The sequence below is a fragment of the Impatiens glandulifera genome, chromosome 7, assembly GCF_907164915.1.
Source record: "Impatiens glandulifera chromosome 7, dImpGla2.1, whole genome shotgun sequence".
NCBI classification, from domain to species: domain Eukaryota; kingdom Viridiplantae; phylum Streptophyta; class Magnoliopsida; order Ericales; family Balsaminaceae; genus Impatiens; species Impatiens glandulifera.
The window spans coordinates 38,886,999-38,906,461 of NC_061868.1; the positions used below are offsets into that span (position 1 = coordinate 38,886,999).

At 30.5% G+C, this 19,463-nt stretch overlaps 3 protein-coding genes across 3 annotated transcripts; 1 reads left to right on the plus strand and 2 right to left on the minus strand.

The window, feature by feature from the left end:
* Positions 1–3,103: 3,103 nt before the first annotated feature.
* LOC124909853 (uncharacterized mitochondrial protein AtMg00810-like) lies at positions 3,104–3,854 on the plus strand. Its single transcript, XM_047450484.1, has 2 exons — positions 3,104–3,478; positions 3,561–3,854. The coding sequence occupies exons 1-2, from the start codon at positions 3,104–3,106 to the stop codon at positions 3,852–3,854; spliced, it is 669 nt and encodes a 222-aa protein (XP_047306440.1).
* A 4,367-nt stretch (positions 3,855–8,221) lies between these two features.
* LOC124909854 (protein LURP-one-related 15-like) lies at positions 8,222–8,871 on the minus strand. Its single transcript, XM_047450485.1, has 2 exons — positions 8,604–8,871; positions 8,222–8,497 (listed from the first exon to the last, which is right to left on the minus strand). Exons 1-2 carry the CDS (start codon positions 8,832–8,834, stop codon positions 8,222–8,224), a joined length of 507 nt encoding a protein of 168 aa, XP_047306441.1. The 5' UTR covers positions 8,835–8,871.
* A 9,664-nt stretch (positions 8,872–18,535) lies between these two features.
* On the minus strand, positions 18,536–19,463 carry LOC124909855 (protein LURP-one-related 15-like). The gene is made up of 3 exons (XM_047450486.1): positions 19,242–19,463; positions 18,904–19,137; positions 18,536–18,724 (listed from the first exon to the last, which is right to left on the minus strand). Exons 1-3 carry the CDS (start codon positions 19,461–19,463, stop codon positions 18,536–18,538), a joined length of 645 nt encoding a protein of 214 aa, XP_047306442.1.

Genomic DNA, 19,463 nt, shown 5'->3' on the forward strand with positions numbered 1-19,463 from the left:
ATGGTATCAGAGCTTTGGTAATATTGTTGAAAAAGATATCATTGTTATTCGATATGGAAAGTGGTGGTCGTGTAGCTGAACTCGGTTTGGAGTTGTTAAACCTGTCAAACTACCGGATATGGAAAACTTGTATGGAATCGTACCTGGTTGGGGAAGATTTGTGGGACATCGTCGTAGACGATGATGATGTAGCTCCTGAGGATGTTGCTGAAAATGCAGAAGCATCGAAGAAGCGGAAGAGACTCAACGCAAAGACAGAATTTGTGTTGAAGATGTCAATCTCCCACAATCTGTTCGAACACATCATCGACTATGGATCTGCTCGTGAGATCTGGGAAACACTTGATCGTCTTTTCAACAAGAAGAACGAGGCTTGTCTCTAGATGCTTGAAAACGAGTTGGCAGTCACAAAACAAATCTGTCTCAGAGTTCTTTCTTAAGGTAAAGAACATATGCTCAGAAATTTCTTTATTGAACCCAGATGAGAAAATCTCAGAGGCCTGAAAAAGATGCATATTGTTCGAGGACTTCGACCCGAATATACACCATTCATCACATAGATTCAAGGTTGGGCTCAACAACCTTCACTCGAGGAGTTTGAAAATCTCTTGTCATCTCAAGAGTTGTTGGCCGCACAAATGGTTGGAACGAGTATAAAGGAGGAGTCGAACAATGCATTGTTCGTGAAGAAATCGAGTTGGAAAAAGGGAAAGTCGAAGAAGGAAGAAACATGTCAAGATTCTTCAAATATTCCTAAGAAGTCCCTTAAGTGTTTCAGGTGCGGCAAGACTGGACACTTCAAGAGAGACTGTCGAGTAAATTTGAATGGAAATTTTGCTGGTTCAAATCTCGGAGAAAAGTCTAACCAGCGTGTTGAGGAGGACTGGGACAAGGCTTTTCATGTCGATGTGACGACTTCGAAGGAAAAGAAAACAGAGGCTTCTCATGGTAAACGGAAGATCGATCAAAGGTGGATCGTCGATTCAGGGTGCAGACATCATGTTACTAAAGATGATTCTGTGTTCTCGTCGAGTCGAGTTCATAATGGGGGTGGTGGCATTGTCACGGCAAATAACTCGGTTCACGAAGTTAAAAAGGAAGGATCAGTTGTCAATGAAAGCGATAAAGGAGAATCTATTACTCTAAAGAATGTCTACCACGTTCCACGAATTCAGAAGAATCTCTTCTCGGTTGCAAATGTTGTAGACGCTCGAAATCTGGTGTTGTTCGGTCCACATGATGTGAAGTTCTTAAGGAACGTGAAAGAAATCAAGGCGGGTGTGGTTCATATTGGAACTCGGGTAAATGATCTCTTTGTCCTTTCAGCTTCAAATTCATACATAGAAAAGGTGAACGACAAAAACATCTCTTTTCTATGGCATGCAAGACTTGGGCATGTCAATATGACTAAGCTCAGTGTTATGTACCAAAAGAAATTTGTCGAAGGTTTGCCCAAAGATTTGAGAATTGAGGAGGGCAGTGTGTGTGAAGGATGTCAATATGGGAAGGCTCATCGACTTCCATTCGACAACTCTGTATCGAGAAGTAAAGGTCCTTTGGATCGAGTTCACAGTGACTTGATGAGACCAACTCGAACTACCTCATACTTGGGAAATAAATATATGTTGCTGTTTGTGGATGATTTCTCCAGGTTCACTTGGGTGTACTTCGTGAAAGAGAAGTCCGAAGTGTTCTCTAAATTTCTCGAGTTCAAGGAGACGGTAGAAGGAGAACAAGAAAGAAAAATTCGAGTATTGTGGACATATAATGGTGGGGAATTTTGCTCAAAAGAGTTTGAATTGTTTTGCAGGAAAAATGGAATAAAAAGAGAACTCTCCTCCCCTGAGACCCCGCAACAGAATGGGATAGTCGAAAGGAAGATTCGACACCTTACAGAGACTTGTAAGTCTTGGCTGCATATGAAGAATATACCAAGGCAATTATGGGAAGAAGGCATGAATTGTGCTGCTCATGTCATCAATCGAGTTCCGCTTAGACCAAATGAGTTCAAATCTCCATTCAAGATGCTTTTTGGTTTTAAGCCAAATGTTAAACATTTTCGAGTTTTTGGATCTACTTTTTATGTCCATATTTTAGACTCGAGAAGGAGCAAATTGGATGCGAAGACAGTCAAATGTGTGTTTGTCGGCTATGACCAGAGAAGGAAAGGTTGGCGGTGTATGGATCCATCAACCCACAAATGCACTGTGTCGAGAGATGTTGTTTTCGATGAAATCTCGTCATACTACATGAAAGATGCTGAGGAAACTGTTCAGACTAATCTTCTCATTCCCACGTCTACGGGAAGCTCTTGTAGTAGTGATAATAGTGACAGGGGGAGCCCTAACATAGCTCAAGATACTTCAGTCGATGAAGAAGAAAAAAGTAAAAGGTTACCAGGAAGTCCACATCAGGAAGAATCAAGTCAACAACAAAATGGGGAATCTCGACCAAAAAGGAACATTGTAAGGCCCCTTCGATTTAAGGATGATAATTTTGTAACAATTTTCTCTTGTTTCCTTGCAAACGCAATAGACGAGGAACCCACTTCTTATAATGAAGCAAAAAATGTCAAGGAATGGGTGACAGCAATGGAGGAGGAAATGCATGCTCTCAAGAAGAATGAGACATGGGACTTTGTTCCGAATCCTCCTGATACTCAAGCAGTCACATGTAAGTGGGTGTATCGAATCAAGCGAAAGGCTGATGGAAGCATAGATCGATACAAAGCTAGATTGGTCACTCGAGGATTCTCACAGAAGTATGGAGAAGATTACGAGGAGACATTCAGCCTAATTGCGAAGATGACGTCAATTTGCATTGTGTTGGCCTTAGCAGCAAGTTCTCGATGGAAGCTATGGTAATTGGAGGTCAAGAATGCATTTCTCTACGGAGAACTTAATCGTCCAATATATATGGAACAACCACCTGGATTCGAGAAGACTGATAGTTCCTAGTTGGTCTGTAGACTTAAGAAGGCACTATATGGATTAAAGCAAGCCTGCGTGCTTGGTATGGAAAGATTGCAGAATATCTTCAATTTTGTGGGTACAAGGATTCAGAATCCGACTCAAGTCTATTTATAAAGAAGAGTCAAGGACAGATGGTGGTGGTGCTTCTTTATGTGGATGACATAATCTTGACGGGCAGTAATTATGATGAGGTTGCTCGTCTACAAGATGAGCTCTCGCTTCGTTTTGAGATGAAGAAGCTTGGTGAACTTAGAACCTTCCTTGGTCTGCAAATCGAAAATTTTGATAAAGGGTTGTTTGTATCGCAGATCAACTACGCAAAGAAGTTGGTAGAAAATTTTGGTATGATTGATGGAAAAAAGAGCTATACTCCTCTAGACGTAAATCCTAGACTTAGTCGAGACGAAGGAACATGTCTACCAGATCCTCGTCCATATCGTGCTCTTGTGGGAAGTTTGATTTATCTGACTATAACAAGGCCTGATATTGCTTATGCAGTTGGAGTGGTGAGTCGATACATGTAGGAACCAAGAAAACCACACCTCGAAGAAGCGAAGAAAATTCTGAAGTATATTAATACCTCACTAGATATTGGTCTACCCTACGAAAAAGATGCAAAATTCGTCTTGCAAGGATATGCAGATGATGACTTTGCTGGAGATCGAGACGATCGAAGGTCCACATCTGGGTTTGTTTTTCTTTGTGGAAACACTAGCATATCTTGGAGTAGCAGAAAACAAGGATTGGTATCCTTATCTACAACAGAAGCAGAATACAAAGCATCAGCTCACGCAGCACAGGAGTGCATATGGCTTCGTAGACTCTAGGAGGATTTTCATGTCAAGTTTGATCAGCCGGTTCCTATCCATGGAGATAATTTGAGTGCTATTAAATTGACTTCAAATCCTGTGTTTCATGCGAGGACAAAACACATTGAGTTGGAGAATCACTTTATTTGTGAAAAAGTACTAAAGGGAATCATTGAGATGGTTGCAGTAAGGAGTGAAGATAATGTTGTTGATATCTTCACAAAAACACTTCCTAAAGGTCCTTTCGAAAATCTACGATCTAATAAATGAGACTCTTCATGTCTCTTAGTTTAAGAGTCTTAGTTATGTTTACTTTATTTAAGGATTGTAATCGTGTTATTTTTTATCAAGTTCAATAGACAAAATCTCATTCTAGTTTTGTTTTTCATTATCTAAATTTTTTATTCACTTTCATATATATTTCTTCACGGTTCGATCATCGAAGTCTTGATTGTGACTTCGTTACAGTAATAGTGATTTTTTTATTCAAGTCCATAACTTACTAAGTACTAGGTAGTTATTAATATAAGTACTTATTTTCTATATTTTATAAACGGATTTATGTATCTAAAATTATTTATGTTTGGATCATTTTTTGAAACATAATTAATTTTGTGAGACATTTTTGAAATGTAGTTTTCTTGATAGTTGATTAAAAGATGTCATGATTAAAATAATTACCTAATTGTAATAAGACTTTAGATCTTTAAAAACAACAAAATTAATTGTAATATTATAAAAGAAAAAGAAAAACTAAATTATGTTTTACTTCTAATGAATTCATAAAACAAATAATAGATAGAAAGAAGAAAAAGTGGAAAGCATATTTTAAAATAAATGAATTTTTAATGCAAGTTCAGCAAGTAAATCAAACTTATAATTTCCTATTTTAAAATAATTGTGTTGTGGCTGGGCAATCACAAATTATGTTACTATCTAAACCGTCAAAAAATTTCGTCAAAAAAAATTATGTAAATTATAAAATCGTTACAAATCATCATAAATCCCGTCTAAAACCGGATTAGTGAATTGTGTAAATAACGGTGGTGTGGTCGAGAGATCTTGATTCTATATAAGTCTTGTGATTTTATGAAAAAAATTACATTAAGATAAGTCGTTGTTTTTTCTGTCATATAAGGAGATGAAATCGTAAACTCACTTACTTTTGTATTGTCAATAAACAATAGTCTTTTGTGAATTATTATTAAGATTCACTAGGTCATATCAAAATCTTTTAATAGTTGCTATAAAATTTATATAATGTTATTTATATGGTAGAAATACATATTTGTGTTATTATCCCAATTATTTTTTGATGCACCTATCTAGTTGGAGAGAAATTGTTGAAACTTCAATGACCGTAATTCTCAGGCTAATGTACTCCCCAAGCGGGATACTTAACGCGTTAGCTATAGCACTGCACGTGTCGACGCTTAGTATCCATCGGTTTGACATAAATTATTTTGACATAAACTTCAGTGACCGTAGTCGTCCGACGTGTATCATTCAAAATGTTATTATTATGATATTTTCTGATATTTTTTTCGGAAAGCCGGTAGAGTTAGTCGGTGAGTTATTCATTTTTCTTGAGAATCTACGAGCTTGATAACATTTTAAATAACGCTATTCTTTTCTTATTTTCATGTTTTTTTTTTTAAAATGTCTATATATCATTAATGATGAAAATCGTGTTAGCACAACAACAAAAGCATGACATGAAAAGAAAACAAATAAAAATAAAAAACAAAAAACAAAAAAGTAAAACTAGGAAATAAAAAGTGTTACTCAATATGTTATCGAGTTCGTAAGTTCTTGAGAAGAACGATTAGCTCTACGTCTCCTTATTTTCCTGGATGAAACTTAGAAAACATTATAATAATAGCATTATGAATGATACACATCGGACGATTACGATCAGTGAAAGTTCGACGATTTTTCTACAACCAGATAGTACACCAAAAACTCATTTTCAAACTCATTATGGAACAGATTATGCATTCTGGAGGATGCAAATTGAGAATTATATTTATAGAAATAAGCTTTATGTTCCTTTGAGTGAAAAAACAAAGAAGATGGATGAAGTTGAATGTAAACTTCTTGATAGATAGGTTTTGAGAGTTGTCTGATTGACGATATCCACGACGGTTGCTCACAATTAGCAGAGGAGAAGACCAACATGGGTCTTATGAAATCTCTTTCTAATATGTATGAGAAAACATTTATTAACAATGTACATTTAATGAAAATAATATTTCACTTAAGAATGATTTATGTTACTTTTATCACTACTCATTTGAACGAATTCAATATAATTGTGAATCAATTGCAATCTGTTGAAATTGATTTTGGGATGAAGTTAGTGCCCTAATTTTATTAGCATCTTTACCAAATAGCTAGGAATCTATGATGACAACAATTAGTCATTTAGTTGCAAATACTAAACTGAAATTTATTAAAGTTAGAGATTGTATTCTTGCTGAAGAGGTTCGTAAAATTAATTATAGTAACACATTTAAATGTTCTGCTCTGGATGTTAAAAACATGGGCAGAGTTAATGATAGAAATTTCAACCGATGTAAGATCAGATCTTTGTCGAGGAAAAAGATGAGTCAGTCGGACATTTGATTGATGAAATTGTGGTAAGCAAGGTCACTTGAAGAGGAAATTCAAAGCACCGAAGAGAAACGACGATGATAAAGATGATGTAGCCAACGCAGTTACATAAATTATCATTGATGCGTTGCTTCTGTTTGTTGATAGCCCGATAGATTAATGGGTTTTGGATTCGGAAGTGTCTTTTCACACCACTACCCGCAAAGAATTAATGGAGAATTATGAAAACTGTGGGAAATTTTATCTCGCAGATGGTGAGTCACTGGATATTGTAGGCATGGGGGACATCAAATTGAAGATGACAAACGGTTCTATTTAAATGATTAATAAGGTTAGACACATTCCACATTTAATGTGTAATCTGATTTCTGTTACAATTTGATGACGAAGGTCACAGTTTCAGTTGTGGAAACGGTGCGTGGAATTTGACTAAATGAGCCATAGTTATTGCTCGAGGTCACAAAATTGGAACGTTATACACAACTTCAACATGTAAAGAAATATTTGTTGCTATAGTTGATGGCTCCAAGAACAGTGAGTTGTGACATTGTAGGTTGGGTCATGTGAGCAAAAAATGAATGAAAATTCTATTGAAAAATGCCCAAATTCAAAAACTAAAGTCTGTTAAACATTAGTTATGTGAAAACTGCATTAAAATTTTCTCCTTCATCAAATTCTAATTTTATTTAAATTTAAAAATAATGATTCTCCTTGATCAAATTTTAATTTGATAAAAAAATTAATAAAAAATTGAAGGGATTTTTTTCTACACGATTTATTGAGGCTTAAAACTATGTTACCTGAAAAAGACTTATAAGAGGAATTTTGGGTCTTACAAGTCTGTTGGATACCCTTAATCGTTTTATCGTATTTTTTTATTAATTTTATTATACATTTTTCATTTATTAATTAAATGTCTAGATAAATTTAATTTAATTAATTTACTAATAGCTTATTTCATAAGAGTATACATCTAACAATTTAGAAGGGACAAATTTTCTGACGAAGATAAATTAGAATTGAGATTATTGGATGAAGACTTTGATGAAGATAATGATATTCTTCTTCTTAAATTGTTATTGTTAAATTGTTATTGTTGATCTTTGTAATTTTTTCTTTCATCAAGTAGATTGTGATATTGTACAACTATATCACAAACATATTGACGCCCAAATGGTTTAATTTGATTACACCAACTCTCATACTTTTCATTTTATAAAAGATAAATTGAACATTGTTCTCATTCATTGATGGAGATATTATTGAGATTTGAGAGAGTATTTAATATATATTACATTATTATATATATTTAAAATATCAAATAAATACAAATGATTACATAAATTTATTTTCATTAACATTTCACCCATTTAATTATTATTAATAAAAGAAAATTCCATATATTTGGAATCCCTTTATTACAATTGCATCATATTAAAAGTAAACTTTATCAACTATAACCTTAACAAAAGTGTGTCAAATATTATGGAGGATAATAATCAGTGCAATTAAGAATTCGAAACCATTGGCCCTAATATAGTAACAGTTTTATAAGTTGTATCAACTGTTTTCTTAACAAAAGTGTCAATGTTGTCGAAAATAATAATCAGTGCAATTACCATCACGTAGTCCACGTTTGGATACACTTTGATCTTGAAATTAGTTTTCTCAAACACGACGAATGGTACAGCAGTCTCCTCCTTCATCTGTCAATTATTATAAACATAATATCATTAATAAAATCAATTATTATTAACATAAATAAATAATATAACAAAAAAGTTGTTTAAGTGAGGGATTTTTCGGTCTTCGATATATTTTAACGACTCAAAAATAGATATAATAAGTGTTTTTACTTATAACTATTACCTGGGCAATAATGGTTTTGGATTTGTCATGTCCAGTGTATATGATGCAAGACTCCTTAAAAAAGCATCCTTTCAACCTAAAGTCAGGCTCTTCTTCTTTCTCGTTTTTTGCTAAGAACACATTCAACTTTACCTTGAACTGCAGACATGAGCTCGTTACAGCCGTGAACAAAAGATCATTCTTGTCGTGACTGTCTCCTCTGAACACTTCCCATCTTGAATGTATAGTTCTCATCTGTTCTTACAAATTAATAATATTCAAATTTTGGGCAGCTGGAATATCATGGTGCATGATATGAAATCGATCAGGTGGCATTTAAATCGATTTGAATCTGATGTACCTTCTTGCGGATAGTGATAATGGGATTTCCTGCAGTATCTCGAAGGATCCGACTGTCGTGAAGAGACCACTGGACTTCCATTCTGAACAACTCATTATCATTGACATCGTTGATCTTGAAGTTGCCCTTTGTCAAAGCAAGGACCTTTCTCACAATCTCCAGCTCCATTGAATGGTCCGATATGCAGTACTCAGGTCCGACCACGACCACGGGAGGAATAGGCTCGGCCATCTAATTAAGATAAGGTTATGATAATTATGTTTATAGTTTTTTGGTTACGGGACTAAGAAATTAGAGAATAAAGGTTCTAATTTAAAAGTGCTAGCAACTAGCATATTAAATTGGATAGGTCTTAGGTCTTGTTTGGTAACAATTATTTGAATAAATCAATTTTGTCATTTCAAACATTTTACTTTTTATTTTTTATCTTGTTATCAGATGTTTTTTATTTCATTTATTACAAATATTACCTTAACTTATTTTAGTAACTATTAGTATTAATTTTCTCCATGTTACATGTATTCAACGGTGTATTATTGGTATTATTAAATGTGTCTGACTTTAATAATCTTTCAAACAAAATTGTTTGCTATTTAAACTCGAGTTTTGAAGTTCCGAAAATAATTAGTTTTCTTTTCAAAAAATTTGCTTGATTTTTATATTACAATTAGATGAATTTTTATTTAATATATATATATATATATATATTATAAATACTATGATCACTTAATTTTATAATAATTATATTTCGTGAATAACATGGACTAATATGAAAAAATATCTCTTTTTATTAAAAAGAAGAAAATAATTGTGTTTTTAAAAGTTTGCAGACTATTTGATATTCTTTTTTATATAGTTTGTTTTAACTATTTCAAATTTAAATATGTCGCATCACCACATTACTTTCAACTCTTTGTCACGAGATTGTAATTATTTGCTTATATCTAGGTACCTATATATGTTCTATGGTGTAGTGTCTATTTTGGGTGTTTTTTTTGTTGTTCCAATTTTAGGCCTAGTTTTTCTTAGATTTTTTATTTAATTTTTATCAAATTTATTTTTTAATCAATCAATTACATTACTTATTTTATTAATCATAATATTAAAATATTCTTTTTATAAAATTATTCTTTTTATTTTATTTATATATATTAATACATTTAAAATATTTTTACTAAAAATAATCAACACCTCTTATAAATCATTGACCCAATCATTATTTTTTTTTCACCTCTAGGTTATTTAAATAATCTCAATCCGAACCAGGCCTTAGTATTTTTTTTAATAAGTTACGTACTTATTTTAATATAAATAGACAAATTATTATATTAGTATTATCATTTTGTTATTATAATATAAGTTAAATAGTAAATAATATCTAGTCTTGTATATATTATTATGAATTAATTAATAATATTTAAAGTACTTATATAAATATATTTTATTTGACTTTTACATTATAAATCAACAAAATTTCGTTAATTATTTTAAAATTGTAATATTAAATAATAGTAATTTGTTTTATAATTTATTATTTAATGGAAAAGGAAAGATGATGTTAATGTTTGTTTGAGTTTTAGTGTTTATTGGGATTGCGTGTTTTATGAAATAAGATAAATAATTGAGACATTTTTGGGATTTGTTCAAATTATAGCTTAACCGTACAATAATCCGTGTTTGTACAATAATCCGTGTTTTTGTAAAAAAATTGCTTTTTATTGTTGAAAATTTTACATAATATGGTCCCACAATTTTAGAATCTGAAGTGGTTGGGAGACGATGACCACTTCACTGAATTATAAAAATTATGCATAGCATACATACCCAATATTATTATTATTTATATATTTCATATAAAAAAGAAATTTTATTGTTATAATAATTATTAACATCATATAAAATATATTTATATTAGAATATTTTGAATAAGATTATATACGGAGTTATTATGCAAAAATGGTCGAATTGGACAAAAATAGATTATCGACAATCATTTAAATTTTAAAATAAAAATATTTGCTTAAACCATCTCCAACCAAAAAACTCATTTTCAAACTCATTTTGGTGTAAATGTCACGTTAAACAGTAATTCTATTCTAAACAAAAAAAACTCATTCTTAAACCCAAAAGAATATTCTTATAATATTCTTTCTTACATTAACTTTTATCACTTTTTAATATCACTCTATATATTTTACAATATTATAAATTACACCATAATATTTTAATATTACCCCATTATTTTAAATTTGATTATAATTAATAATAAAAATTCATTAAAAATTTAAAAATTACAATACACAAACTAAATTAAAAAAAAATTAAAATTATTCTTACAAATAAAAAGGATATAAATTTTCAATGTTATATTATAATTTTTTAACCTTATTATAATTTTTTTTAACATTATTATAAATTTATGTTATTATAAAAAAAATATTATATAAATGAATTAAATTATATAAATAAATTAAAATAATAAATTATATAAATAAGTTTAATGTATAAAATGAACCTAAATTAAGTTTAGGGATTAAATTTAAAAAATAAATAAAATTTTGAGTTTCATAAACAATGCAAACACAGGAGAGGGAAAATGGGTAAAACATTTTGGGTTTGAGTAACGGTTGGAGGGGAAAAGGGGTTTTAAGTTTAGGTATTGATATCGGTTGGAGATGTTCTTAAAGTGTTTAACCTTCCACTAGTGTATTTATTAAAAATTTAAATTATATAACTAATATTAAAAATTAGTATAATTACACATGTGTGTTATAATATTAAATATGTCAATAAGAGGAGATAATTAAGAAGTTAACATCATAATAATTATCTCGCGATCAACATGGTTGAAAACGATTATTTTCAAAAGACTATTAAAATAAATTGGTACCTCTTATGTGAATTTTTTATTTTATAAGAAAATGTAAACTTATTATTTAACAAAGACAAGATAATATGATTAATATGTATTATTCTATATTGTATAATTGAAAACCAAACATATAAACAAAAAATAGAGTTACATATTCAGAGTTTTGACGAGACTTAATTTCGAGCAATCGAACGATGTCGATTTTGACATTAAATACATGTTGTGAATTCTCTCTAGAATAGAATGTGAATGAAAAATGTATGGTCGATTTCTCAAAAGCATTTTAATAACATGGTCAAGAATCTCAATGATAAAAATAAAAAAAAATATTTATATATAAAGAGAGAGAGTCTCCTTGCCTCAATCCACGTTCCCCTTTAAAAAAAACTTCCATTAATACCATTAGATAGTGTTTGGTACGTGGTATAAATTATATTGGATATAAGTTGTATAGAGGTATAAATTGTAACGAGGTATAAATAATATAAGGTAATATAAATTGTATATGTTATTGACGTTTGGTATGAATTATAATAAATGATATAAGTTGTATATGGTTTATAATTTTGTGTTTGGCATATATTATAAGAATGTAGTATAAGTCGTATGATATTAATTTAAAATGTTAATTATTATTATTATTTTTATTATTTTATATTTATTTATATTATAAATAATATTGTTTATTATTATAAATGATTGTACTATTATTTAATAATTAATGTAAATTTAATTAACATATAAAAAATTAATTATAATATAAACGATAAATTATATTTATTTAATTTAAATATTATTTATAATTGTAATAAAATAAAATTATTATTTATAATATAAGTATATATATAAATTAATAATTAATAAAATTATCATTATAAAAATAAATAAATATTTTTTAATTAAAATATTGAACTATTTAAAAATATATATTAAAAATAATTAAATATAATAATAATACTATTAAAATTAAATTAAATATATTTAATATATTATATAATAATAAGTTATATATAATATTAATATAAATTATAATGAGAAATTAAAAATTAAGTGATAAAAGAAAAATGTTGTACCTAGACTAGTTACAATTTTATATCAAATATGAGGTATAATTTATATAGAGGTATAATTTATACCAATAATAAAATTCTAACAAAATACCCTATTAAAACACTATTGGTATAGTTTAAACTATACCAATAGCGTTATACCCCTTATACCTGGTACCAAACACATCCTTAACATAGACAACAAAATGAAGAGATAAGACGCATTGTACAATGCAATCAATGAAAATAATTGGGAATCCAAAAGCTGAAAGAAATACATGAATTGTATCACATGAGTCAAATGTCTTTATTATCAATAAAAAATCGAACGTCGAATTCTTGCGTGGTCCAAGGAAAGAAAAGGTCTGCTTCCTAAATGTCACACAAGGTCAGATAAAACGCTTACCATACCGACTAAAAGACCCTACATAAGAAGTTATGGGATATAGATTGACCCGAAATAAATGTCAACTACCCAAAACCAACAATCTTAGAAATAACACTTTTAAATTTACATCCCTGATTCGCTAGGTAACAATCCCGATGAATACCCCATATTGTAATGATTGAAAAAGAAAAAAACATAACTTCATTAAATTAAATAATAATTTTAAAAATTAGTTATATTAAAATGTTGAAAATAATTTTAACTTTTTTTTGTTGGAATGTTAAAAATAATGGGTATTGGGTTTGAGTTTCGCACACTCCCTATTCCCAATCTCGTATCTAATCGGGTATCTTCTCCCCTTCATCATGCCCGATCTCAACTCTGAACCCGTTTTAAAATAATCGAACCTAACCATTGGGTACCCACAATGAGCGGGTATACGGGTACCCAATTTCATCCCTAGTTGCGTGTTTAATATGTTTTTTAAATGATTCATGCAATTTTATTATGAAACGAATAGTCATTATGAACAACGACAAAAGCATTACATTTTAGAAAACAAATCCATAAATAATACAAAATTAATGTGTGCAAAGATCTTCTAAAAGGGCAATGAGCTCTCTGACTGAATTTGTTGGCTTCCCATATCGAACCTCATATAATTTTAGAATGATAACATTTTAAAGTATTCGCAACGGTCGTTAGAGATTGTTGAAAGTTTTATAACTTCTCTCCAATCAAATTACCCATCAGAAAATAAAGAAGTGATAGGGAGAGAGAAATTGAGGAAGAAAATGAGAGAAAGAATGACGTGACATCACGTTATTGGTTGAAAAAAGAAAAAGTATAAAGAGAGTGAGTAGAGAGAGAAATTTATGATTTTTTTAGCCAAACAATTTGTGTCACATCGTTCTCACACCCATTTTCTCTTTCAAATTCTCTGCCCCAATCATTTCTCTAAAAAATAATGAGGATATAACCCCATTGTTTCAAGCCCTCAAATCTAGATGACTCAATCCACGTTTCCCAACACGCACTAATAGTTTCTGACATAACCCAATGAATACCAGTAATACTCCAAATAATACTCCAAATACTAATGACTTCCTTACAATGTAAAAGGAGATGATGACTCGTCTCCACCTCCTTAAAACACAAACGACATCGCTAACTAAGATAAGACCATTGCACATACATCTATGACTAGTTAGAACCACTGTGGATTGCACTCCACCTGGTAAAAAAAGATCTTTGTGAGAATTTTAGACTCTCATAATTTCTCCAAACACAACTCAACTAGAACAACTCTATAAAATATATAATAACAATGTCCCTCATCAAACATATACAAATTTCTTCATCGCATCATATACTGGTTCAACGGAGACACCTCTTTATTTGTCACTAATGATAACAATATATCATAAGAAATTTTGTTCTCAAATGATAATCTCATTATATATCTAATACGATGCACAAAAACTTGAGAGCGGTAATCGTACATATCTTTGACTATAACATCTCCCCAAATAGTAATAGAGGTCAACATGAGGAAAAGAACATCAAAACTCTTACTCTTACCCTCACACCAAACATCCTCCAAAAAACGGATAAATGAACTATCACCACAGTAAACAAAGAATCTTCACAATAACATTTCCACATGACTGATATGCCACTACATATGCTACATCCCACAAGGCGATTGGATATTTTTGTAAACCCACCAGACCAATCCAACATATTGCTTCGGATCATATTTACCTAGAGACTTCCATGTTCCGAATTAAAACGAGCACACCACTTTGACAATAAGGCCTTATTTAAAGCACATAAGTCATAAAAATCCAATCCTCCTTCATCTTTGACATCTTTATTTTGTCCCAATTAACCAGATTTGAAAAAGAAGACTCAAAAAACCCCCTTAAAAAATTACCCATCAACCTCTCCATTTTTACTTCCACGCTTTTAAGAATAACAAATAATGACATCATATAAGTAGACATAAATTTCAACGTGCTTTTGATGAGAACCATACGACCTCCCTAAGAGATTAACTTGATTTTCCAGTTAGGGAGTTTTTGTTTTGCATTTTAGAGATAATCGACTCCCAAGTTACTTTAAATCGATCCTTTGCACCTAGTGGAAGACCAAGATACATGGATGGAGAACATAAAATACCAAATCCTAAAATACCTTCCAAACGAGATCTTCTTCTAGTCGACATAAAATTAGAGAAGAATATTTTAGACTTGCCAAGATTAACACGAAGTCTCAAGCAAGCACCAAATAACCACAAAATATCACGACGATGCTTGAAATTTCTATGAGAAGCCTGAATCAAACAGAGCGTATCATCAGTAAACAACAAGTGAGAAATGGAAAACGAAGCTCTCCTCGATCCGCAATCAACCCCATGGATAAATCCGTTATTTTCAGCGAAGATCATCATCCTAGAAAGAGTTCTATGACAATGACAAATAAAAAAGGGGACAATAGGTCGCCCTGCCTAATCCTCCTTGAACTCTCAAAAAAGCCTTGAGAACTACATTCTCTATAATAGAAAATTTAGTCGTCGAAATGCAAAATTTTATCCACTAGATCACCTTTTCGCCCATTCCCATCCTAGCCATGACAACGAAGAGAAAGTCACAGTTAACATGATCATAAGTTTTTTCAATATCAAGTTTAATGAAGACGCATTGAGCACCATTAGAGTTAGTTGAATCAATGCACTCATTGCCAATCAATGCCGCATCAAATATTTTACTCCCTTTAATAAACGTCATTTGGTTAAGAAATATAATATTCTAAAACCACGCAACATGTTTGTCAAATATTTTGAAATAATATTGTAAAAGACGTTATTAAACTTATAGGCCTAAAATTTTGTAGGTCTATAGTTCATGAAGCCTTGCGGATGAGAACAATCAATGTTAGAATTCTAACTTTTGTCGAAAGAGGAGAAACTATAAAAGTGTTCAATAGATTTGTCAGATCACACGTCTTGTTAAAATGATTGAGATTTTTTTTTTGTATATAGTGTAGTATATTTAATGAGGTTATGGTTATATTTAATGAGGTTGTGATTATATTTAATAAATTTGAGACTATTGGATTTTCCAGACTGAACATAAGAAAAATGAATATAAACTTTGATGGTTAAGGATATAGACTTTGACGAAGACATTATGTTATTTATATTTCAAGATTATTTAATATGTTAAAAATAATGAATTTTATTTTCATTAACATTTCACCCTAAAATGGTAACTGGCTACACATTTTAACCATTTTAAAATCTGAGATTTGAAACTTTATTTTAAAATTTTAGAATTGAGCAAACATGTCTTAATTGCTTTGGGATTGATTGAAAAATTCTCCTAACACCATTTGAAAGGTGTTAGAGGAATTTTTGGGTCACTATTCTTGAGTTAAAGCTAAAAAAACACAAACCCAATTTTCATAATTTTGAAAATGACTTCATGTTCTTTTGAGTGAGAAACCAAAGAAGATAGATGAAACTAAATGAAAACTTCTTGATAAACATGTTTTATGAGCTTTCTAATTGGCGTTAGTCAAGACTGTTGCTCACAATGTAGTAAAAGAGAAAATCACCATGGGTTTGATGAAAATTCTCTCTGATATGTAAGAGAAACTATTTGTTAACAACAATGTACATTTAATGAAAATACTCTTCAATTTAAGAATGATTGATGATACTTTTGTCACTACTCATTTGAAAGAATTCAATACAATTGTGAATAAATTACTATCTTCTGAGATTGATTTTAGGGACGAAGTTAATGCCTTGATTTTGTTAGCATCTCCACTAAATAGTTGGAAACCTAGAGGTCAGTAATTAGTAACTTTACTAGAAATTCTAAATTAAAATTTATTAAAGTTAAAGATCGAATTTTTGTTGAAGAGGTTCATAAAATTGATTTTGGTGAAACGTTCAAAAGTTATGCTCTGAAAGTTGAGAACATGGGCAAAGGTAATGATAAAAATTCCAACCGAGGTAAAAACATATCTATGTTGAGAAACAGGAGGAGTCAGTCAAAGTCTGTGTGAATATTTGATTGCTGAAATTGTGGTAAACAATGTCACTTGAAGAGGAATTATAAAGCACCGAAGAGAAACGATGATAATAAAAATGATGCAACCAACACAATTATAGAAACTATCACTAATGTTAGTTGATAACCCAATAGAATCACGGGTTTTAGACTCAGGAGCGTCTTTCCACACCACTGTCCACAAAGAATTAATAAAAAATTAAGTGACTGGAAACTGTGAAAAAGTTTATCTCGTAGATGGTGAGTCACTAGATATTGTTGGCATGAGGGACATCAAATTGAATATGACAAATGATTATGTTGGAAGATTAATAAAGTGAGATACATTCCGAGATTAATGCGTAATTTGATTTCTGTTACACAACTTAATGATGAAGGTCATAATTTCAGATGTGAAAATGGTTCGTGGAAGGTGACTAAAAGAATATTAGTTGTTGCTCGAGGCCACAAAACTGAAACATTATACATGACTTCAACAATAATATTATGTGTAAATTAAGCTATGTTCTGAATTAACAAGAAGTTTCATAAAGAGAGTGTTCTCCAACTCACACTATTTTTTTCAATAATTTTCGCCATCAATAGTAGGTACTAGCAATTAAATAATATTTTAAAATTTTAAATGTCAAGAAAACCAATATATGCATGTCTAGAACTTAAAAATAATTAATTAAAAAAATATAAAAAAATTAAATTTTCAAAGAAATAGTCAAAATTTTATAATATAGATAATGTTTTTTAAGAGGCACAAATGATATAGCAAACATTGAATTCAATAAAATCTCTAATAATAATGTTTATATATATAGTTTTTTAATTAATTTTAATCAGCATAATAATTTACGACTCTTCAATCAACTTTATTTTTAACTTTATTTAAATTTAAAAATACTCTCTTCGATAATTTGATCCAATTTTTTTTGGGTCTTGCAACTGTATTTGATACACTTCATCGTTTTAATATATTTTTTTTTTATTAATTATTCTAAATTACCCTTAATTCTTTAAATGTCTAGATAAATTTAATTTAATTTATTTACAATATTTACAATAACTTATTCCATAAGAATATTGTAACAATTTATTTGTATTGAATCAAAGTATCCCATAATTTAGGAGGGACAAATTAGACTTGAGATGATTGGATGAAGACTTTGAATTCTTCTTAAATTGTTCTGGTTGATCTTTGTCATTTTTTCTTTCATCAACAAGTAGATTGTGATATTGTACAACTCATACTTAATTTTCATTATATGAAAGTGATAAATTGAACATTATTCTCATTCATTGATGGAGATATTATGGAGAGGGTATGTAATATTAAATATATTTTAAAATACCAAATTATAAATACAAATGATTACATAAATTTATTTTCATTAACATTTCAACCATTTATTATTAATAAAAGAAAATTCAATATATTTGAAATCCATTTATTACAATTGCATCACATTAAAAGTAAACTTTATCAACAACATCCTTAACAAAAGTGTCAAATATATAACCAGTGCAATTACGAAACAAGTAGTCCACGTCTGGTTTCACAATGACACTAAAGTAGAAGTAACAGTTTCAACGGTTGTATCAACTACTTTCTTAACAAAAGTGTCAATTTTGTCGAGAATAATAATGAGTGCAATTACCAACACGTAGTCCACGTTTGGATTTACTGTGACCCTGAAATTAGTTTTCCCCAACAAGACGCCTTGTACAGTAGTCTTCTCCTGCATCTGTCAATTATTATAAACATAATATCATTAATTAAACCAATTATTATTAACATAAATAAATAATGTAACAAAAAAGTTGTTTTAGTGAAGGATTTTTCGTCTTGGATATGTTTTAACTACTCAAAAATAGATATAATAAGGGCTTTTACTAGTGAAGGTGTTGATGTAATAACTATTACCTGGGCAATAATGGTTTTGGATTTGTCATGTCCAGTGTATATGATGCAAGACCCCTTAGAAAAGCTTCCTTTCAACTTAAAGTCAGGCTCTTCTTCTTTCACATTTTTTGCTAAGAACACATTCAACTTTACCTTGAACTGCAGACATGAGCTCGTTACAGCCGTGAACAAAAGATCATTCTTGTCGTGACTGTTTCCTTTGAACACTTGCCATCTTGAATGCATAGTTCTTATCTGTTCTTACAAATTAATATTAATTATATTCAAATTTTGGACAGGAATATCATGGAGGTGATATGAAATCAGGTAGCATGCAAATCGATTTGAATCTGAAATACCTTCTCGCGGAGAGTGATAATGGGATTTCCTGCAGTATCACGAAGGATCCGACTGTCGTGAAGAGACCACTGGACTTGCAATTTGAACAAATCATTATCATTGACATCGCTGATCTTGAAGTTTCCAGTTGTCAAAGCAAGGGCCTTTCTCACAATCCCCAGCTCCATTGGATGGTCCGATATGCAGTACTCAGGTCCGACCACGAGAATAGGCTCGGCCAT